Genomic DNA, 23,904 nt, shown 5'->3' on the forward strand with positions numbered 1-23,904 from the left:
CTACATGGTGTGTAACTGAATAAAATGTCACACCACTTCATAACATCACAACATCGATATATCTCTGACATTATTATTACAAAGATTTCCAAAATCTTTGTAATAATAATGTCGGAGATATCCGTGGCAGAACTTCGACGGTAACTTATTACCTTGATTACTATTAGCATAAATAGTGGAAATTGACGGTCACATCGAAAAACTGGCTAACTCGATTTTTTAGAAAATGGTTTAGCAAATATGACGGAAGATATAATTAAGCTCACAAAATGTTGAAGAACATCCAGAAAAAAACAATTACAAAAATTAAAATCGGGGAGCTGAAAACAATCGTAAATCGGATGATGTCGAGATTTGTTTTACTATTCGATAAATCCGAGTGAGTTGTGAGGTCTGATGCAAAGAAAAAAAATAAAGCTGAGAATAAATTGTTTTTGAACGATTACTTGAGCAATGGGTTGAATTCAAAAGGTCTCCTTTTTCATCTACAGATATAGGCAGCCCTTAATATGAATGACAACGTTTTAAACTACAATATTTATGAACAGTAAAAAACAACGATATAAATTGATGAATAGCCATCGTACACTACATCAACATCGTCAAAAATACACCATTCTGTTTATGTCAATCACAGCAAGCTAAACAATAACGCTCCACATCCTGTTACGTATGATAAAACCATTGTTTTTTGACGATATTTTATAAAAATAACATTGAATTATTGAGTAATTTTTAGATGTTCGTTTGCAAGCGCTTGCCTGCATGCTGGATTTCATTTCCTTCCTTTTCTAATCGCATTTCATGAAGCAAATTCTGCATATCTTGTAATCTAATTCCAACAAAATGGAAATGTTATTTTTTCTTTTGACAGTGTAAAGTTTGTTGTGGGGAGAATTGGGGTATTGGCAATAAGCCTAAGCTAGACGTTTGGCGTTTAGAAGTTTATTATTAATGGACCTGTTTCAAAATGCTGTTCCACACAGCCATTAAAGATAACGCTACGGCCCTGGAAAGCGAAATCACTTTTTAAAAGAAGTTAGTCGGGCACAACTGAATACATGAATACACACACCACCCCCTACCCCCAAATTAGCGTTCTAGTTACGGCCTTGGTGGCTGCTATTCAATTTAATTTGCAAATTATTCGACTACAATACAGTAGTGCTATGATGAACTTACTCTGATCCGTTAAACATGTCTAAAAACGCGTGAAACTGTTTGAAAGATGCTTCGATGCTTTCCAAAACGTTGTCGTCAAGTAAGTCATTTCTTGAAACTAAAAAAATTAACATTTCCATCAAATCATGGTTATAAGAAGTGGTATTAGATGCAACATTTGAAGCCAAAATACAATATTGTCATTCATTGTGTCACATTTATAGAGAAACAGGTTACCTACAACGTACAAAATATGGAAATTTTTGTGGTTGCTGAGATCCAAAGCACAAGGATCAAAAACATAAAAAATCCTACCTGCATCTCTACTACACTCATCAGTATTAATTAAACAAGAAGAGAAATGCATTGATTCATGGTATTATAATAGTCTCCAGCTTATGTAGTTTTCATGGGAAGAGAGTTTTTATTAACTGGGGAGGGAGAAATTGTTCGAGAGACAGTTTAAGTAGGCATTAGTGATATGGAGGCTTTCGTGAGAAAGCGAGCGTTAATTAAATCATTTAAGATACGTGTATGGACTCGTGTAGTACAGAACTACGTATAACACTTGATTTCAGCTTAGCAACACAGCAGTAAATAAAATGTAAACATTATAACTTCGTATGATGAACATGTTTTCTTTGATAAATAAATGATTCTCTAAATGTACGTTCTATATACGCATATGTTTTTTTAAGAAAGTTATTCTCCTCACGTACGTTGATGTTGTTCCGTAGGAGCCAAGTTATGAGAATGATCATTTCCAGGCTTCTAACAATCAAAAAAATGCTTTCCAATGTCCAATAAAATATAGTATGAAACACAATAACACAAACCGTGCCGACCGCTCTCAAAAGTTCAATTTCTCGTTGAAGTCCTCTATTCTCCAATTGAAGCTATAGAACGTAAAGTCAGTTTGCTTTTACTGGTAAAAAAAAAACTGGTGTCAAAAGTATATGTTTTCTAGTACATCATCATTATTGTGGGTAGAATGGATGATATCAATTTTTTCATGAAAAAACTTAAGTTAAATTTGAAAGAATACCTTTAAGACCATCTCAGACTGTTGCAGTCTTCTCTGATTCTCCTCCTCAAGACAATGTTTAAGAAACTCTACTTCAATATGCAACATGTAATATTTGTATAGACCATTTTACGTACATTAAATGGCAACAGAAAAAAGAGATTTCTGGGGCCAATCCGGGAAAAAGAGCGAAGAAAGATTTGCTGTAAAAACAAAGAAATTGGCATGTCCTGTTCGGAATTTCAGAGACGGCAAAAACGGAAAATTTGTAAGATGGAAACAATTTCCAGCATACGCAGTTGCTTGCCTAAAGCTAATGAATAAAAAACAGAGCCAAGTTACAAATAATTGATCAAATGCCTTGTTTTTGAATTTTTCACATTGAAGAGTTAAACTGCAATAATGCGAGTGTAACTGTTCATGACGATGGTGGCATGCTATCCGCTTCTCAGATCTATGTTATCCAATCTTAATTACGTAAACTCATTTTCAATCGTTGTAACTTAAATTGTTGCAAGTATGTTATAGAAGTATCCTCTCTTTAAATCGTCTCACCTCCCGCTTTAACCGTTATTGAAAAGGACGTACTACAATATAATAACCGGGAACCACGCTTTATAGCTACGTAGGATAACGGAAAATTTATATAAAGATGCAAGTGGACTTACTTCCAACTGTCGCACTCTTTCGGATAAGAAACCACAAGTTTGCTCTGAAAAGAATTGATAAAAAGATATGAAAAAGAATGCATAAATCTTAGAAGAAAATGAAGCTTTCTGTATACCAGCTAAGTCAAACAGTTCATCGTCACTTTCTGCAGGTTTTTCCTCTGTATTATTATTATTTTTGTTACATTTATCCATAACGTCATGTTTGTCCTAAAAATGATATGTATAAATAGACAAACCGTGCATGAGAAAGGAAGCGTGATCAATATGAGCATAGCTAACGCATAAAGATTTGCTTGTTAGGATCTCATTAACACAAGATTAACGAGGCATTATAAAAGAAAATGAAAAAATTTTTATATGAAATATTATATAAGATTACTTAATGTTACGTGATTCAAAACATGTTTATGTTGAAAAATTTATCGATTTTTTAAAAGCCTCATCTAGCTTGTTATTGAAAAAAAATTAAGCTGTAAATACGAACTATGTTTTTAGGTATGTAGGCATCATGGATATTTATGATGTTTTAAGTTTTGCAGAACAGTCACGTTTGTAGTCGTATTTGGTGAAGCAGAGAGGTCCTATAAAAAGCGCCATGAGCACATTTAGCCATTTCGAATGGAAAAATTGTGCTTTCTAAAGATGTATTTAGGTAGACGACGTGAAAATCTAAATTACGTACCTGTAAATAAGCAAATGGCCAAGTCTCATTTTTCTTATGTCTAAAATTGCAATACGTACGTTCACAAATAGTATGTGCAAAAAATATTTACTTTCTGAGGACATGAAATACATGAAATAATGACAAAAAAGTTATAAACATACGAACATATATAGTTACGTATGAAAACATTGAAATATTTCAAACCTGTTTGGGCCTACTCTCTCTGCAGTTCTCCATGGAATGCCATATGTTCGAGATCTATTGTTTGATAAATAGGATTTTTTATACTTATAAAAAAGAAACTTAAATTTTGACTAATATTACGGTTTGCCGTGAAATGATCAAAAATCCAAAAGTCATACTTTGAAGAGCCTTCTCTTGACAATCCATTTTTGGATTTTCTTCTTTTGTTTTTTTTTCGTTCTAGTTGCTGGAGAGTCTGTTCCTTTGGTATGAAGCCATGGAAACTGGGTGAGTAAAAGACAATTATGAAATATGTGCGAAAAAATATAAAAATAATCAACGAGATATAAAATACTACTCTTAAACAACCACGTGATCTGATTATTGTGTCTCGCCATTTAAATTTACCGAAGATATTCAAATTTTCTTCGGTGTTTTAAACACAAAACATTTGTAGATAGAATCTTATTTCTCATTTTAATGCAAAGTTACATGGTGAAGAGCTACTTGTTTATGTTTGTTCAGGCAGACATATTTACCTAAATATTAACTAAACATCCTTTTTCTCAAATACTGGTATAAATGACATAAACAAACGCATGTATATTACATACCTCAGTTTCCCCATGACCAGAATTAGCTATAACATGTTGTGTAATGGATGTCACCAGTTCTCTTTCTGCACAACAAAAGAAAACAGTTTGAATGTAAAACATTAAGAGAGACGGTCAAACAAAAAAAGTTTGTTCTAAGACCCTCTCTCTAAATTTAGCCATTTTTAGCGATTATTACTTCTTTCTATCATGAGGTAACAATATGGTGTAAAATATTTCAGTATCTTTGAACAGCATGGCACAAACTCAAAACGCTGATTCCTTACAAAGGAGCTTTACTGCGCATGCGACGCCTTGGGATTTTAAGGTTTTCCAATTTAAGAGGTAAATATAAAATTGATTTGGAGAATCTAAAATTGTCTAAATTCTAAGTATATTCTATTGTAACGCGCACTAAACATAGACCCTTTCTTTGCTTATATTTTACCTATTAAAGGATTTATCCTTACGTCGACGACAACCAGTGATTTGTTGCATCTTAACAATGACTGAAACGCAAGCGCTCCTTTATTTGAAATACCACATTGCTGCAAATCCAAAGCTGCAAAAATTAAAGATTCCATTGGTAAACTTTAAATTCATATTGAATAGTACATAGAAAAGACGCTTTAATTATACGTAGAAACGTATTTGTGCATTTGGTTATGCTTTAACTGAAAAGATAATGTTTTTTCTGTGGGTAAAACACACCGTCACCGTTGACACAAGTTAAATAAACCATTTTACCTTTGAGCCACAAATCATCCTTCAAAGCTTCAGTCAGTACTTCAACACCTTTATCTCCTAATAAACTGTTCTTACACAAGGTGATTCTTCACAATCCAGACATTCTATCTAGGTCAGGCACACGATAACGCAAACTGTCTTGCCATGCTAAGCCCAACTTTTTTGTTGCTTGATTCTAAAATTGTGGAAAATTTTCATTGTGAGACCCCCGAGGTCCATCAACTAGGGTGCAAAGAGACCAGGCACAATCAGCAAATAGCAAAAAAATTTTTTTAGATAACAGCTAAACATGCCTACTCACAATCGCCAGCCAACGATGACTGGCAAAGTGAAAGATTTTGCTTTTTATCATTGAGACCAATTCCAGCTAAAATAGCTCTACATACAGTACCGACCTCGAGTAACATGACATGACTCGCGAGTATCGAGTGGCGAGTGGGCGAGTGACTCGCGAGTCATTTGCGAGTGACTCGCGAGTGACGAGTGGCGAGTGGGCGAGTGACTCGCGAGTCAATTGCGAGTCACTCTCGAGTGTGAGAAGTTTGCGAGTGAATAAGTGACTCGCTGTTTGCGAGTGAATAAAATAACTCGCAAAAATTTCCGACAACGACTATTCATTTGAAGCAATATCTCGGTACCTAATGACGTTAAAATCTTTTGAATTTTTTAACAAAAGCATTTTAATAACTTCACATTTCTCATGGCACCAACGTTATACGTAAAGCGGTAGAGACCATAGAGAAATTATTGAGAAAATCAAAGTAACTCTCAAAGATTTTCTTCTAATAGTCTTAGATTGCTGACATATATGAGATGAGTGTGCGTATAGTCTTTTAAATTTGGTTCTAAAAGAACTTCATTGACTTCACGTTTTCGATGTGTTACACAGACGATATTGGTAAAGGCCATAGACTTTTAATAGCAATCAATGAAATAAAACCACGTGTATAGTTAATGGCTAGATGATAGCTTTTGCGATTCACTTACCAGTAGAAATGTTTAAAAATGAGGTTTGTTTCTGAAATAATTTCATTGACTTCACAGCACTATACACATTTAATTAATAGCAAGCAACGATAAGCTTCAAAATTTAATAAATATGGCTAATTTATGACAGTACCAAATTTTAGAACCAAATTTAAAAGATTATACGCACACTCATCTCATAGCTACATTCCTTAAATATTTGACCTCAAACAATATTCGTTTTTGAATGTGTTCTATCTTAAGATAATATATATAATAATATATGTCAACAATCTAAGACTGTTAGAAGAAAATCTTTGAGAGATTTTCTCACTAATTTCTCTATGGTCTCTACCGCTTTACGTATAACGTTGGTGCCATGAGAAATGTGAAGTTATTAAAATGCTTTTGTAAAAAAATTCAAAAGATTTTAACATCATTAGGTACCGAGATATTGCTTCAAATGAATAGTCGTTGTCCGAAATTTTTGCGAGTTATTTTATTCACTCGCAAACAGCGAGTCACTTATTCACTCGCAAACTTCTCACACTCGAGAGTGACTCGCAATTGACTCGCGAGTCACTCGCCCACTCGCCACTCGTCACTCGCGAGTCACTCGCCCACTCGCCACTCGATACTCGCGAGTCATGTCATGTTACTCGAGGTCGGTACTGTACGTCATAAAATTCTAGCATGCTCTCTATTCATGGACTGAAAATCTTGTTAATGCTAATATACATTTATATTAGCCAAACAAAATTGCTTGTGAATAAGTACATCAAACAAACAATTTCTTATTATTTGCCCAATCACCCTTGTTAAAGCAGTTATATTAAAAATTTGATAAATAATGTACCTTAATAATCTTGGCTAGTATTTCAGCCCCATGCCAAGTGATGCAACATCCGGTCAGATTTAATGATTGTAACGAGAAACAATTTCTGATGGCCATACTTAAAACTAAATTTATAGAAAGCATAACAAGAATATGTTGAACATAGCAACGGTAAACAATGTACACAGAACATAGCAATGGTAAACAATGTACACAGAACATAGCAATGGTAAACAATGCACACAGAACATAGCAATGGTAAACAATGTACACAGAACATGGCAATGGTAAACAATGTACACAGAAATGGTAAACAATGTAAACAATGTAAACAATGGAACATAGCAATGGTAAACAATGCACACAGAACATAGCAATGGTAAACAATGCACAGAACATAGCAATGGTAAACAATGTACACAGAACATAGCAATGGTAAACAATGTACACAGAACATGGCAATGGTAAACAATGTACACAGAACATAGCAATGGTAAACAATGTACACAGAACATAGCAATGGTAAACAATGTACACAGAACATAGCAATGATAAACAATGTAGAAGAACAATGGAATGGAATGAAACATAACATAGCAATGGTAAACAATGTACACAGAACATAGCAATGATAAAAAATGTACACAGAACATAGCAATGATAAACAATGTACACAGAACATAGCAATGATAAAAATAATGAACATTTTACAACAAAAACATCATGTTGTGTTAAATAATGGGTTTAGTGGGAAAGTCAGAGACTTCTTTACTATAATGACCAATTCTAGCAAATAGCTCTACTTATATATAGTAAGATGCTTGCATACTTCTGCTTATAGGTGTGTATACATACCTTCAAGTCCACAATCGCCAATTTGGCAGTTTTCAAAAGAATGGTGCTTTAAGGTTTTGTTACAAGAAATTCCCTACATGTAAAACACAAATTTATCAATTAATAAAAAGAATTGCAGTAATTATGAAAATAATCCACTGTAACCTTTGAAAAAAATTTGAGATCCCTTTGCCTTAGAGGTATATTTTGAAATATTAAGACCTCAAGAGCTTCCGTTAAGCACAAACATTCTTTTAGGGCTCTATAAATGATCAAAACTTTATAATCAAATTAAATGGAGCATATGAGTAAAAGAGCTATATCAATTGGACCTGCATAATTTATAAGTTAGCTCTTTTGATCGAATATGTGGTATCTTTTTTCGATATATTTGTCCACAAGAGGAATCTAAAGACAGAAACAAGTTTTTGTAAAGTCACTGATACAATAGCAATCTGGGTAGGTACAAAGGCTGTACTTTCTTAATTATGAGAGGTCAAAATTTTTTTGTAATTTTTGTCTAAAGACTGGTGATCCTAGTCAATAAAACACCATAAACCAGAAAATAATTTGCTACAACTTTAGGTCACCTTGTTATTTGTACGTACAACTCACAAAAAACAGTTTCCTAGTTTCTTGGCTGTCATAAACAAATCAAATGCCATACTAAAAGCAACATTCTTAACTTAGGCATAATTTATGTCAGAATATCCCTTCTCATTGCCACTTTTTCATCACTTTGGATAAACAGATTACGTGGATCGAAATTTTAAAGTTTGCACCTGACTCTCTGGGATCCATTTTCTCCTGCCAGTAACTTCTTACAGCAATTGTTTTCAAGTTTTTATTGATTTTAGTTGCATTTAAAATCGGATCCCAGTCTTGAAGCGTAATTCTATCAGCATTTAAATCGACAGCTTCATCTCCGAGGTTAGCTGTAACCATAGGCGTACGGGGGGGGGTGGGCTGGGGGGCTGCAGCCCCCCCAATTTCTCGAGAATTTGTGTATTCGGGCAAGCATTTACATGATATTCTGGCAAGATACTTACTACAGTTTTTAAATTTTCAATATTAATCTACATCATTTCTATATCATAAACTGCTTCGGTTCTTGAGCGTGAACGGTCTTTTAATGGATGGTTTTTAAATTGTTTAAATTACTTAAAGTGGTACTAAAACGAAAATTTTGCCTCCCGTTTTTTTTTCATAGATTAATAGTGTATGTAAAAAAATCTCTTCTGGCGAAATTTTAGCGCAATGTATTTAATGCTGCTCGAGTTACGTAGCGATAAAACTTGTACTTTAAGAGCCGCCATTAAAATGCGCCATATTTGAATTTTCAAGAAGGAAGGTGCTTGTGACGTCATAGTCTTAACTCGCGGCTGTTTACAATATAACACTATATAGAAATAGAGATTTAAAAGGTTGTATAACTCAATTTTTTTAACATGCTTTCAACACGCTGTGTCGTGCAAGATTGCAGTAACAAGTCTGATAGAATTACAGGCATTACATTACATAAAAGCCAAAACGACGAGTCTTTGAGAAGAATTTGAGTTAAATTTGTTCAGACGAAGCGCGCAAACTTTAATCCGAGTTCGCGCGAAATTCGATTTATGATTTGTTCGAATCACTTCTCGGATGATTGTTTTGAGCGTTTATTCCATTTGGGTGGTATGACTAGACGGCTCAAACCTGGTGCCGTACCTACTATTTAGAAGAAATCACAAACACCAACAACGTCAAGAGAGCGGCGTCAGGTTAGCACAAGTTGCAATTATTATATACTTACACATATTGCAGATGATAAATTTTCACAATTTGAGAGAACCAATAATACATCCAGGCAAACTTTCAATATATAATATACATTTATACTAAGGTTTTAAAGAAATACAAAATGAAGTGTCTGTATCATGCGATGACCTTTGGTCTTTAAACCTAACGAAGCTGCTTGAAGAACAAATTCGTTCAGGCAAACTTCGTTAAAGCCAGGGTGATCCAAAATGCATTTCCTTTCATCGATTTCGAACTGATACATTTTACCACGGCATTGCTCTATTTCCATGCAGCATCGGCACTCTTGAGGGTTGACAACAAGATCCAACGAACAATGGCCACATTCACACCTTTAATATTGGCCAAATTGTATGTTTCCATAAAGTTATCATAGCTAACGGCAGACGATTCAGATCAAAGTAAAACACTAAGAATGACATCTTACCACGAAGTAACATCAACACGGGCATCAAAACGATCTTACAGCATGTCTTCAACCCGCCGTTCTTCTGCGACTGCAGCTTCGTACTCAGCAATTTCATCGGGCGAAGCAAGCGGTTCAATATTATCGGCAAATGGCAAAATTTCCGAATTAGATTCGTCCGAATTTGCCGTCATGAATTCCGATGAAGAAATTGATGCGTTTGTCTCGATCGAAGACTCAGAAAGCGAGCTAGATCTCGATGAATTTGACATTTTTTTGCTCTGTTTATATATTACTTTGTATACTTTCCAATGTGCGCTTCTTGCCGTGTTAAGAATATGACGTCACAGACCTTTGCTGATTGCAAATCAGTGAACTCCATATATATATATATATCTGGAATGATAACGACAATACATTTTATAGATAAAAAGTTGAAGCCAAAGTCCTAGTCTCTTGCGCGGTTTGTACGTCAGTTCCAGTCCTTCAAAGTCGAATATTCACGCGGTTTGTACGTCAGTTTCATTCCCCCGAGTGCCAAACATACACGGCCAATATAAATTTGAATACAAATTGCAAAAGCATAAACATATAAACAACATCACGACAAACAACACACGAGGCCAACTCCTCGCAAAAGGTTATTTTTTACAGCTGAAACTTTACTACAGTGAGTTCGTTGTAACTTACAACTTGTAACGAGGAAAAGCCAACTGAAAATTACACTGTTTGCTAAAAAGACAATACAATAGAAAATATGACGAGAAAATATTCAAGCATAAATTTTTCTTTCGTCGGAAGGTAAACTTTCAAACGGTGTCAGACAGTGTTTGTCTTTTTTGTCATTTAAGTGGATTTAAAGATTTTTTTTCCGAATAAAAAAGAAACTTGAATATCCAGTTTCATAAAAAATATTGAGTCTATAACTCGCATTTTTACTTTTTACAAAGCGATTGTATTTTTCATCGATTTTGATAGTGCTTGAAACTTGAAATACCAAATGGTTGTCATCTCGATATCAATAATTGAATATCCTTAAAGACTTTGATTTGTTTTAAAGGAAAACCGCAGCGTAAGAGCAGATCGACTAAGTTCACCTCATCTTGCTTCTCGATTTATCACTTTGATTCACTTTCCATGAACCTTTTCATTCCAAAACTTTCGTTATTTTTACGCTCTGATCAAGATCCGAACTCTACCATTACCAAGGGACAAATGATTTAAAAAAATTAAAATGAACACGCGAGAGACTAGAGCCTGACGTGTAATGACGAATGATGACGACAAATATTTTTTTGGCTTCAATTTTTGGCTTCGGTTATCATTCCAGTTATTCAAATGTCGAGTTCACTGTTGCAAATATTCAAAATGGCCGATTTTAATGGCGGACATGAAAATTAGACATTTCAAATGTTCATAACTCCCTCGTTATACTATTATTTTTGCTTAAATTTTACTAAAGCAATAATTGATATGTTTTTAAACTATTGAATGCTAAAATCGATGATTTTTTAACGTTCAGTTTTCGTTTTAGTACCACTTTAAATTTCAGGAGGTAAAATAAAAAATCGCGTAAAGTGATTGGGTGCAAAATTTTTCTTGAGACATAATAGGAGAATTTTACATCCGCCCCATTATAATATAAACAAATTACGTCACGAGAAATCGGTCTATTTACTAGCGATATTGCGACGAATATATTCGGTGTTTACAACTTTTAAACGAACACGAACGCCGATATTTTCAATCAGAGCAAAGCTTTTGGTATTAAATTTATCCACATAACGTTCTCCATTTATAAAAAAGGGCTGAGGTCAGTAAAAGTCTTGAAATGTCTTGAAATTGCGAAAAATCGTCTCCCCACACGCTATCCGTTATACATTAATATATAGATTAACAATCGCTGCGATCCCCAAAAGTGATTTTTAATTTTGCATGAAAATTAGGCTTCGTATGGAGAGGCACTGTCCATTCCATTGATTAGATTAGTGCCATTCACTCTATGATTGTTGTTCAAGGAAACTATTATCCACAAGGGGAAAACATTTAGTAGCCAAGCTCTAATAAAGCGTACATATGGCGTCTCGTAAACGACCGTATCGACATCGCGTTTGGTGCGAGGAATGCAGCAAGGAAATTGACAGTGATTATAAGGAGGTCCACTTTCGACGAGTTCACAATAATGAAAAGTTAAGTGTCATCGAGTGATGGATTCATCGGATTTATCGCAGTCAAAGATCAGTGGTTTCTTTGTAAAAAGTAACATGACAACCAAGGATGATAACCTAACCTTACAGGAAACAGAATCGAGTGCTAGTAAAGATTTAGCAGCCACTGGGTCTTTTGAGGAAAATCTACCTGAGATTAATTTGAAGGAGCCCATAAGCGAAGACCAAACGGAACCAATGAGAACGTTTATTGATGTTGATGAATTAAATCCACTGACGCAGTTCAGAGAAAATAAAGAATTGAATACGGTCACGGATAATGAAAATCTTACTTCCAGTGACGCACTGTTCATCGAAGAATTTAACTTAAATCAAAATATACAACGCGTTGCAACACCAGAATCAACGACGACGTCTAACACTCTAGACACAACAGCAATACAAGATTTAGATTCAACAGCATCTGTTCTAAATGAACAGACTAGAAAGGTTTCCCTTAACAGTATGAATGAAGAAGAGATTTCCACCTTGCACGCCCCAAAACAGCCTATATTAGGTGAATATCCTGCACGAAAATTCGGCAGTGAAACATTTGTGCGACGATTTCAGCCTGAATGGTACAAGAAATATCCATGGATTAGTTACGAAGTGGATAAAGATGCATGCGTTTGTTTTGCCTGTAAAGAATTTGGGAAGAATACTTCATTTGTGCTTACAAATTGGAAGAAGTCGTCAAAGCTGGCAAAACATGGCAAGAGTGAGAACCACGTCAGATCCATGACAAGATGGCTCCAGTTTAAAGCAATGGAAAGAAAGAAAACCTCCGTACTACAACAGCTGAATAGTGCACACCAGGACCAGGTTGCTATTAACAGACAATACTTAAAAGTAATCATACAATCTTTGATGTACACTGCACAACAAAATGTTGCAATTAGAGGTCATGAAGAGATTCGGGGTGATATATGGGAGATATCTGATATAAATAGAGGAAACTTTCTCGAGTTACTTTGCATAAGATGCAACGATTTGCCTTGGCTGAAATCTAAACTTCAAAGCCAGCTGCAGACACATGCTCAGTGGACATCCCCTGCTATTCAAAATGAACTACTGGAAATAGTAGCAAGTGTCATGCTTGAGAGGATAGCAGAAGAAGCAAGAAGTAGCGACTACTACGGAATAGTTGTCGATGAAACGGCAGACATCAGTCGAACAGAGCAATTATCTCTTTTCCTCAGATATGTTTTCAATGGCGAAACCAAAGAGACATTCACTGGTTTCTATTCAACCAAATCTACGGAAGGAGAAGTATTGTATGAGCTGTTAAAGACAGCCATTGGCAGGCTAGAGTTGACATTGGAAAACATTGTCGCAGAATGCTTTGATGGCGCTGCAAATATGAGTGGCCCTCGCAAAGGACTTGCTGCGCGCATGAAGGAGTGCTCACCTCTTAGCATCTATGTTCACTGCCATGGGCATCGGCTTAACTTGGCGCTACAAGATACGATGACTACAATTGAGCCACTTCAGAAAGCTTTAGGTGTGATCCAGAGTCTCCATAATTTCTTGGAAGGAAGTCCCAAACGCCACTCCATCTTCAATGACATCAAGGTCGAAGATGAGGACGAAGATATTACACTGACTATTAAATCGCAGAGTGCTACTAGATGGTCTTGTCGTTGGGCAGCTGTAAAGCAGTAGTAAACCAATTACCTAAGATCATCGAGGTTCTCCTTACACTCTCAAAAGATCGCGATCCGAAGACCTACAATGACAGCAATTCGCTACTTAACTCGATTTGCGACTTTCGGTTCGTTTTTGGTTTGATGGTATTAAAGGTTATTTTATCTAACACCGATGGTTTGAGCAGGTACCTACAAGGAAAGCAAATGGATGTCGCCACAGCAAAGAAGAGTGTTGATGGCGTGATTAAGACATTAATTGGATGTCGTTCCCTCGAAAATTTCGAACTGTTATGGTCACGGGCTGAAATCATAGCACACAAAATTAAGGAGCAAATTGAAGGTACAGAATTCAATTTCAAAGATGCAAAAGTACCAAGATTCCAACAGCCGTCACGGCGGCTCCAAGCTCTCGTCGGTGAAATGGCTGAAGTAAATGCAGAAGTGGAAAATCGAACAGAAAAGATTACTATCGTATCACATGCTACTACCTAAGCATTGACAAGATTGTGGCGGAGATGAAATCAAGATTTGAAGGTAGTGATCAAGAGGTCCTATTGGCACTTGCAGATATTGTGTTCAACAGGTCTCCAACCACGGCGAATGTTGAGTTGGTATAACACTTCTATGGTATCGACAGTGAGCTTCTTAGTAGCGAGAAAAATGTCTTTGAGAATATTGACGTTGATTTCCCTTGTGCTGAGAGAGAAAACGCTGCCAAAATTGTTAAGAGAATGTTCGAAAATGGTGTTCATGAAGTCCTGCCTGTGGCTTACAAAGTATTTTCGATTCTGGCCGCGATCCCGGCAACATCCTGCTCAGCAGAAAGATCTTTTAGCGCTCTTCGTCGCTTAAAACCTATCTTCGAAGTACAATTGGTCAAAACGGTTAAACAGCATTGCCCTAATCAATGTGGAAAGAGCCTATGCAAATAGTACTTTAAAGAACGACATGGAAAAGATAATTAACATTTTTGGACAGCGACGTAATCGTAAATCTTATTTCTTTTAGTCTTAGATCGTCGCACATTTAACTAACTAAATTTCTTCTGCGTCTAGTGTTATATATGACAAAATTTCAAATATCAAATAAAATATGTATACAATATGTATAAAATATGTATCGATATTCCCTGCTTAAAAAATTTACTTCATGGAACGCTTTTTACGAGTAGATAGTTAAAGTATAGATATTGGCTATTTTGGTGATTGTGCCCACCAAAAATCAGATCAATCAAGTTAATCATTTATTTAAGCTAACACATTGCTTTAGATTTCAGTATTTATTTGAGGTTATTACAACAAAGGGCTAATTATAACACAAAGGAGGGCGTCATTTGAGTATAGTAACGATATTGTTATGCGACGTCGGTGTCTGTATAATTTCCTGATTCCCTGCACAGTTGCATCTTCATACATGCCTAGTTAAATAGCTCATAAAATCTAAATTAATTTTCTTGAATTTGTGTTTTTGAAACGAATTATAACATTAGAACTGCATTTTCGATTAAGATTATTGACGATAAGTTTTTAACAAAGGCGTTTCTCTAAAATGCCTGCTTCTTGTAACGTGACGTCTGTGTCTGTGTTATTGTAGTGGACAGAACTTTCCACAGTCCGTGCACCTTCATGCATGTCTAGTTAAATAACTCATGCGAAAATTTCTTTTAAACTAAAATGATTTTCTTGACTTTGCTTTTTTGAAGAAAACTATAACATCAGGGTTGAATTTTCAATCGGATTTTTATGTACTGACAATACGTTTTTAAAAAGGAAGTTTCTCTAAAAGAGCTGCTTCTTGTAAGGTGACGTCGAATTTTGTTATGATTGAAATAGACATAAGAACTTTCCAGAGTCATTCCCCTTCACGGATGTCACATGTCTTCTTCTTCTTCATCATTTTCCTGTTCTTGTTCTTGTTCTTCTTTTCACCTTCTTCCAACTTGTTTTTTCTCTTCTACTATTTAGTATTTTCTCATTTTCAAACATTACTAAAGTCTTACATTGTACCCCTAAAATTAACACCCCCCCGTCGGCACATATATACTGTTAATACCTTTGATACCAGACCTTTGATACGAATACTGCGTTCTTGAACCTGGAAAATCATATAAAAACAAGATGACATTGATACTATTCATATAAAAACGTGATAAAAGATGTATTATAATCAACATTGTCAGCACAAAAAATTAGAGACATGTTCTACTCCTTTTCATGTTGATAGACTATGCTCCAGTTTTTTCATGTTGATAGACTATGTCCCAGTTTTTTTCATAATAATAGACTACGTTCCAGTCCTTTTCGAGTGGCATAGATATGAACAAGAAAATGTAGAGAACTAAACAGTTTGAAACATATTCATCAACTTACTGGTGTCGCTCCTAATTCAATAGAGCTTGACGTCCTTGGGCAACTTTAGACAAATCATTGATCAATCTTTGAAAGATATTCGACAAAGCGAATTCACAGTCGTAATTTAAATATATATCAACGACAGTCTGTGCTTCTGCAATAAAGGACACGAATGGACATTAATGGATAATATGAATGGATATTAATGGATGACAGGAAGATAAAATAAAAAATTTAATTGTTGGTATATTGATAATTAGTAATGGAAAGGTCACACCTCACCTCTTGCACACCCACGAAAAATTTAAACGAGAGGATTGTAAAGACTGAATATAGGATGGGATTTGGAAATAAAAGATGCTTAATTGTTGTACAGGGTTAAGCAAACAGAAGTGATATTTGGTAGAACTGGAGACAATGTTAGTGCAAGCTTTACACCGAAAGTTGACAGTTTGCACCAGCTAGAGAGTTCTCACTTAAGTCTCAAGGTTTGCTTAAGCGAGTACAAACACAAAAAACATCTTTTAGTTCTTTTGTAAATAATAGTAATGCGAAACAGACAACTTCAAGAAAGTTTAAAATTTTTCTCTAACAAGTATTCATGATTCATTTGCAAATTATCTTTGATTGATATAATTCATGTAGCTCAGATACGCACGTTTGTACAGGCTAATGCAAACACAGTTTAAGTTGTTTTTTCTCTGTTTAAGTTTTTATTAAGTAAATAGTGATGTCGGATGAATAGCTTTAGAACATTGAGTTTTGATGTCGTTAAACATTCACGGTGTACATTAAAAAAACACAATTGATTTTATTAAACTTTCTGATGATCAGTGAAAGACTCTCAATGAAAACAATAGGTTTCCAAAGAAATAAATGATCATAAAGTTCTGAAATTTTCATAGCGTGACTAAACTTGAGAGACAATCGCTTTTAGAGAAAATTGATCGATGGTATTTCAAATATTAGTTGTTTTTATAAATACCTTGGTAGAAGCGTTCAAACTTTAGAGGTACTTGTCTTCTTTGGCACAAGAGAAAACTTCAAGCAAAGTACTAATGATTAAATATGGTTTATTACATTGAAACAAAAAGGAAAAGTTTCTCCATCAAATAAAAATGCAAATAACAAACTAGAAACAGGAAACATTGAGTAATCGTACTTCATTTAAGAAAAGATATAATATCTTTTAACAAAGGCTCCTTTGATGAGGTTAGGCTTCTCTGCACTAGGTTAAATTAATTTCTCATTTGGCATTTTCCGTTTTTTTGTTAAGTACTTTCAGTAATATTTGTTAGTTAAGTTGCAAGGGTTACAAACGTCGGTAACTTCGGTTAAAATGGTTGAACGAGAATACAGATTTTGTTCGAGTGGTCTCCTTTGATTTTGGTAAAACCTTTGATTCAGTTTCAAATAACGTCGCAGTTTAAAATTTTTCTTTTCCAATTTGACTCCTGTTACTTGGTGTCTCTTGCTTTTTTGTTGATCGCACAAGTTTTTATGCTTCGTGCAATTACTTAGCGACATTTTTTCTTTTAGAAATTCAATGAACGTTTTTTAAAATAGATTATTGTGTTGTAATTTTTCTTTATAAACTGAAATATTTTAGTATCCATTTAAAAAAAAATGTCGAGTGAAAGCCAACTATTTACTTGCAGCACTTGGCCTCTTACATTGAGAACAAAAAATTGAAAGATTTAATCACAAAATCCTAGTTTAAACATGATTTTTTTATTTATCTTCAAATTGTAAAAATAGACCACCGTGATCCATCATAATAGACCTTTTCAAGGTTATCGCAGCCATATTGCAGGGGGTGCAAAAACATTGCGCCGAGCGCGCGGGCACGCATGGCGTCCATATAAATTACTAATAAATGAGCAAAAATTACCCTTATACAATATAAATATTGGCCATTTCTTTCAAAAATATTTCTCAAACTCATCCATTTTAATAGTCAAACTATTATTTGCAATTTTTTATACAAGTGAGTCCAATTTTGTGGTAATCAAAAAGCGGAAAGTTAAAGAAAACATTGAAGACAAGACAACTTGACCGTCGTTTGAGCGATGTTCTTGAGTTCGCAAATGTGCGGATCTCATAAGCCAAGTCAAACGAACTAAACCCTAAACTAGCCGAGTAGCCGTGAGCAGTCATATGGTAAAAAATGCGCGTTGTGCAGTTGGATATTGCGATAATGATAAACGCTATCCCTATTACCAAGTTAAGAGGTCTCACGTAGAAAATTTAGTTTTTCATAAGTGGCCCAAAGATCAAGCACTTCCTGAAATTTGGTGAAAACAATTGCAAACAGCAGAGCCGATGACTTTAACCCAAAGCCTGGTGCACACGGTACTTTCATTTGCTCAAATTATTTTCCCTTGGTAAGAAGAACCCCCCCAAAAAGCGGAACGGATTATCCTTTGGTTTTTATTACGCTATCAGAGTACGAGCAATCGAGGACCCCGCTTAAACGTAAAGGAGAAGAAACATGGACGACATCAAAGCGTCCTCATTAAGCCTATGACACCGAGGATTCTGATTCAAGTTTTGATGGAAATCCAGCAAAATCTGAGGCATCTTTACTCCCTGTCCCTTTGGAATTTGAACAGTTGACGAGATAGTATGATGTAAGGTTTCACACCGGCCTGCTATCGACTAACAGTTTTAAGTGTGTATTTGAATACTTGGCTGTTTAGTAGCCTTACATAATAATAAAAGTAGCAATGTCACTTTACAAATAATTGAAAATACTAATAAGAGTTTGCCGTAGAATAGTTCCTCGTGATACTTGCTGACTTTGCTGTAGACATGTGCGTGTGTTGCGAACTCAAGAACATCGCTCAAACGACGGTCAAGTTGTTCAAAGAAAACAAATGTTTTCTTTAACTTTCCGCTTTTTGATTACCACAAAATTGGACTCACGTGTATAAAAAATCGCAAATAATAATTCAACTATTAAAATGGACGAGTTTAAGAAATATTTTTGAAAGAAATGGCCAATATGTATAAGGGTAATTTTTGCGCATTTATTAGTAATTTATATGGACGCCATGCGTGCCCGCGCGCTCGGCCCAATGTTTTTGCACCTCCTGCAATATGGCTGCGATAACCTTGAAAAGGTCTATAACCTCATACTCATGTAAACTAAATTTAAAACTTGTCTACTCTAATTACAAAATATGGCAAAACACTTGACGCGACAAAAGCAAGAGCCAAATGTAGTCCAATGATATGTTGACGTGTCAAAGTCGAACAAAAAAATTGGCGGCAAAATTACTGGATCGATTAGCAACACGCGAATGTGGGAGGATTATGGCTGCTGATTAAAATAACTCGAACTCTTTTTGTTTTCTCACAGAGAGAAAAGATGCGATGAATGACTTAAAAAATGCGAACGTGAGCAAAAGAAGGTTGCTTTAATGTTGCTGTAAATTACAACGCGGCAAGATGAAAATGTTATCGTGAAAAACGAAATTCTAGCTTCAGCGAACAATTTAACACCTGATAAAATTACACTCGTTGTGCAAAATGGATCAAACACAGCATATTTATTCTAACCTCTTCAACTTTACCCAAAGGAAGTTTTAAAATCTTGTTCATACTCTTGCCTAAATTCAAAAAACAAACGGAAACATGATCAAGCACCCCCTAAAAGCAACATAAAACAAAACAAGAAACATAAAGATATCTGAGGAGTCATGTTATGGTTAATTTCACCAACACAAGACAGACAGCTTGGATTTTCACGAAAGCCGACAACAACTTTGTTGTTATCACTCGTATGAGCCGTTAGCGTACTTACATTCATGACATCCCATAAAGAAATAGTGCAGGAGCTCTTCTCTTCTAACTGGGTCACGACATTCGCGCTGAAAAGATAAGCAAAGTGACGCTAACAATAAAATTGTGTTTTCCACCTTTCTTCAATGAAAAACTCCCCATAATGGATATATTTATTAACATTCATCAAATAAACAAAGTATAACGCGTGCACTGGTTAGTCTATAGCTGTGTTTGCATTAGCCTGTGCAAAACAGATCTGAGCTCAACCAATCAAATCAATGAATCAATCAAAGAGAATTTGCAAAACAATCATGATTCAAATTTTTTTCTTTTGCAATATTATTATTTCATGAAAGAAATAAAAGATGTTTTCTTCTTTGAGCTGGCTAATGCAAGCCTCGGAGCTCTCGAGGAAATGCAATACTCGAACTTCAGACTCGGGCTTGCACTGGTCAGCTCTCGAGTTCTCCTAAAGGTCTCCTCGGTTTGCACTAGCCTGTGCAAACACGGTAAACATCATTTTTTCTTAGATAACGGCAAGGTTATTTCAGCAAGTTTAGCAAAAATACGATACACTGATACATTATCTAACTGAATAAAGCTTGATTTTTATCGTTTTCCAAATTTATCATCAAGATAATGAACGAGTCAAGTTTACTGCCATCAAAAACGAGTCTCACATTTCAAAGTAGTTAGTCACTAGAATCACACCATTCCACCGACGGTAATCTGAATTTATTGAGAAGGCTGTTCGTACCTGAAATTGAAACGCCTCGAAAATTAGACCATTCTTTATCAAAACAGACAAATGAAGTCCGACATCAAGGGATATATTTAGTTGTATACATATATTATATTATATATGTATATATTATGTATATATATATATATATATATATATATATATATTTATAATTATAATATATAATTATATATTATATATGATATATAATATATATTATATAATATATATTATATATAATTATATAATATATAAGAAGAGATAATTTATATAAAATATATAATTATCTTTTTTTCATAGTTCCTCGCGCAACTTAAACGCGAGGATCAATGTTGTAATCAATTAGAAGAATGGTGAAGTGAATATAAAATTTATTCGACCAAATTATACAGCAAGATCCTGTGCATACGTACATGGCCAAGAAACAATAATGCATGCATTGTACCTCTTGTAAATGTTTTCTGCATCATATATGCGCCTGTCAAATAAACTGAGAAAGAATTTACATACTTCACAAGGATTACACCAAAAATGATTGAAAATAAGTAGAGTAAAATAATGGTCGTTGAAATTGATAAGAGAATTATAGTTTTTATTTCATTGTGTATTATAGACACTGCTTCTGCCTACAAGAATGAAGAAGACATCGGAAAAAGCTTGAAAACATTGTTACCAAACTATGGTCTTAAAAGATCTGACATATTCATAACTAGCAAGCTTGGTGAGTGTCGAAAATATTGTCAATGATCGAAATATTTCTCTCTCCATTGGGAAAGAAATGTACCCTGACGCGCTGGTCGCTTGTAGCACTTGTGATGTACATATTGCTGTCGGTGTGGCGATCTGAGAGACTGAGAATATTAAAACATTCAGAAATCAACCGAAAAAATAGGTGTATAATGTTTGTAAGTATTAGGACTATATAATGCGTTATTACTGTGGAGTGTACGGAATACAATCTCAGTATAATGGCTAACTCAGACCGCCACACCCGGACCAGTTTGAGATATTTTTTGAGCTTCACATTTTTTTGGTCTGTCTAGGACAATTTGTGATGTCGTGTTTTTTTCGTGATACAAAATTTTTCAGCAAGGCTTTTTCATTTTGCGAGCGGATGCAGATGTATGAAGTTTTGCTATAGCGAATCAGTTGAATTATTTTTCTGCTATAGGCAATTTCCAATTTGCATGTTATGTCATAGCAAAACCGCTCTGCATTAAGTCAGTTTTTTGCAGTAATTGGTGAAGAGAGGACACGTATTCCTTAATAGACAAGACAGTAAGCGTAAATAATTGCAAGGATCTAGCTACAACAATAACTGTAAAACGGGAAGACGGTTTTTTACTTCTGTACGGTAACTGCTCGATGGAAATTCCAATCTGAAGACAGTTTGTTGTAACCATATTTTTATATTTGTTTAAAGCTCTAAATGATCAATGTCTTGATACTGCGTACAGTGCGTGTTTACGAGCAATAGAAAACATCGGATACGAATATTTAGATTTATATCTGATTCATTGGCTTAAAGCAGCGCAACTTAAACGCGAGAATCAATGTTGTAATCAATTAGAAAAATGGTGAAGTGAATATAAAATTTATTCGACCAAATTATCCAGCAAGATCCTGTGCATACGTACATGGCCAAGAAAGAATAATGCATGCATTGTACCTCTTGTAAATGTTTTCTGCATCATAATTGCGCCTGTCAAATAAACTGAGAAAGAATTTACATACTTCACAAGGATTACACCAAAAATGATTGAAAATAAGTAGAGTAAAATAATGGTCGTTGAAATTGATAAGAGAATTATAGTTTTTATTTCATTGTGTATTATAGACACTGCTTCTGCCTACAAGAATGAAGAAGACATCGGAAAAAGCTTGAAAACATTGTTACCAAAATATGGTCTTAAAAGATCTGACATATTCATAACTAGCAAGCTTGGTGAGTGTCGAAAATATTGTCAATGATCGAAATATTTCTCTCCATTGGGAAAGAAATGTACCCTGACGCGCTGGTCGCTTGTAGCACTTGTGATGTACATATTGCTGTCGGTGTGGCGATCTGAGAGACTGAGAATATTAAAATATTCAGAAATCAACCGAAAAATAGGTGTATAATGTTTGTAAGTATTAGGACTATATAATGCGTTATTACTGTGGAGTGTACGGAATACAATCTCAGTATAATGGCTAACTCAGACCGCCACACCCGGACCAGTTTGAGATATTTTTTGAGCTTCACATTTTGTTGGTCTGTCTAGGACAATTTGTGATGTCGTGTTTTTTTCGTGATACAAAATTTTTCAGCAAGGCTTTTTCATTTTGCGAGCGGATGCAGATGTATGAAGTTTTGATATAGCGAATCAGTTGAATTATTTTTCTGCTATAGGCAATTTCCAATTTGCATGTTATGTCATAGCAAAACCGCTCTGCATTAAGTCAGTTTTTTGCAGTAATTGGTGAAGAGAGGACACGTATTCCTAAATAGACAAGACAGTAAGCGTAAATAATTGAAGGGATCTAGCTACAACAATAACCGTAAAACGGGAAGACGGTTTTTTACTTCTGTACGGTAACTGCTCGATGGAAATTCCAATCTGAAGACAGTTTGTTGTAACCATATTTTTATATTTGTGTAAAGCTCTAAATGATCAATGTCTTGATACTGCGTACAGTGCGTGTTTACGAGCAATAGAAAACATCGGATACGAATATTTAGATTTATATCTGATTCATTGGCCTAAAGCAGCGCAACTTAAACGCGAGGATCAATGTTGTAATCAATTAGAAGAATGGTGAAGGGAATATAAAATTTATTCGACCAAATTATCCAGCAAGATCCTGTGCATACGTACATGGCCAAGAAAGAATAATGCATGCATTGTACCTCTTGTAAATGTTTTCTGCATCATAATTGCGCCTGTCAAATAAACTGAGAAAGAATTTACATACTTCACAAGGATTACACCAAAAATGATTGAAAATAAGTAGAGTAAAATAATGGTCGTTGAAATTGATAAGAGAATTATAGTTTTTATTTTATTGTGTATTATAGACACTGCTTCTGCCTACAAGAATGAAGAAGACATCGGAAAAAGCTTGAAAACATTGTTACCAAAATATGGTCTTAAAAGATCTGACATATTCATAACTAGCAAGCTTGGTGAGTGTCGAAAATATTGTCAATGATCGAAATATTTCTCTCTCCATTGGGAAAGAAATGTACCCTGACGCGCTGGTCGCTTGTAGCACTTGTGATGTACATATTGCTGTCGGTGTGGCGATCTG

At 34.9% G+C, this 23,904-nt stretch overlaps 2 protein-coding genes and 2 long non-coding RNA genes across 4 annotated transcripts; 1 reads left to right on the forward strand and 3 right to left on the reverse strand.

Annotated features, from left to right (window-relative positions):
* Window positions 1-1,178: 1,178 nt before the first annotated feature.
* Window positions 1,179-8,623, reverse strand: LOC124459306 (centrosomal protein of 78 kDa-like). Its single transcript, XM_047008795.1, is given in 18 exon segments — window positions 1,179-1,279; window positions 1,881-1,932; window positions 1,998-2,057; window positions 2,207-2,284; window positions 2,854-2,897; window positions 2,970-3,063; window positions 3,539-3,578; window positions 3,725-3,778; window positions 3,883-3,987; window positions 4,318-4,337; window positions 4,339-4,382; window positions 4,745-4,858; window positions 5,044-5,218; window positions 6,866-6,969; window positions 7,700-7,772; window positions 7,844-7,940; window positions 8,011-8,086; window positions 8,461-8,623. Coding segments are annotated over 18 exon segments (1,494 nt in total).
* Window positions 8,624-15,790: 7,167 nt separating this feature from the next.
* LOC124459229 lies at window positions 15,791-17,184 on the reverse strand. The gene is made up of 3 exons (XR_006953518.1): window positions 17,071-17,184; window positions 16,104-16,239; window positions 15,791-15,828 (listed from the first exon to the last, which is right to left on the reverse strand). It is a non-coding gene; the product is annotated as an uncharacterized LOC124459229 (long non-coding RNA).
* A 2,461-nt stretch (window positions 17,185-19,645) lies between these two features.
* Window positions 19,646-20,677, reverse strand: LOC124459287. Its single transcript, XR_006953561.1, has 3 exons — window positions 20,629-20,677; window positions 19,891-19,957; window positions 19,646-19,696 (listed from the first exon to the last, which is right to left on the reverse strand). It is a non-coding gene; the product is annotated as an uncharacterized LOC124459287 (long non-coding RNA).
* A 424-nt stretch (window positions 20,678-21,101) lies between these two features.
* On the forward strand, window positions 21,102-23,904 carry LOC124459254 (D/L-glyceraldehyde reductase-like). The gene is made up of 3 exons (XM_047008755.1): window positions 21,102-21,334; window positions 22,451-22,558; window positions 23,672-23,904. The coding sequence occupies exons 1-3, from the start codon at window positions 21,172-21,174 to the stop codon at window positions 23,803-23,805; spliced, it is 405 nt and encodes a 134-aa protein (XP_046864711.1). The 5' UTR covers window positions 21,102-21,171; the 3' UTR covers window positions 23,806-23,904.

The sequence above is a fragment of the Xenia sp. Carnegie-2017 genome, unplaced genomic scaffold (genome assembly GCF_021976095.1).
Source record: "Xenia sp. Carnegie-2017 unplaced genomic scaffold, XeniaSp_v1 HiC_scaffold_71, whole genome shotgun sequence".
NCBI lineage: Eukaryota > Metazoa > Cnidaria > Anthozoa > Malacalcyonacea > Xeniidae > Xenia > Xenia sp. Carnegie-2017.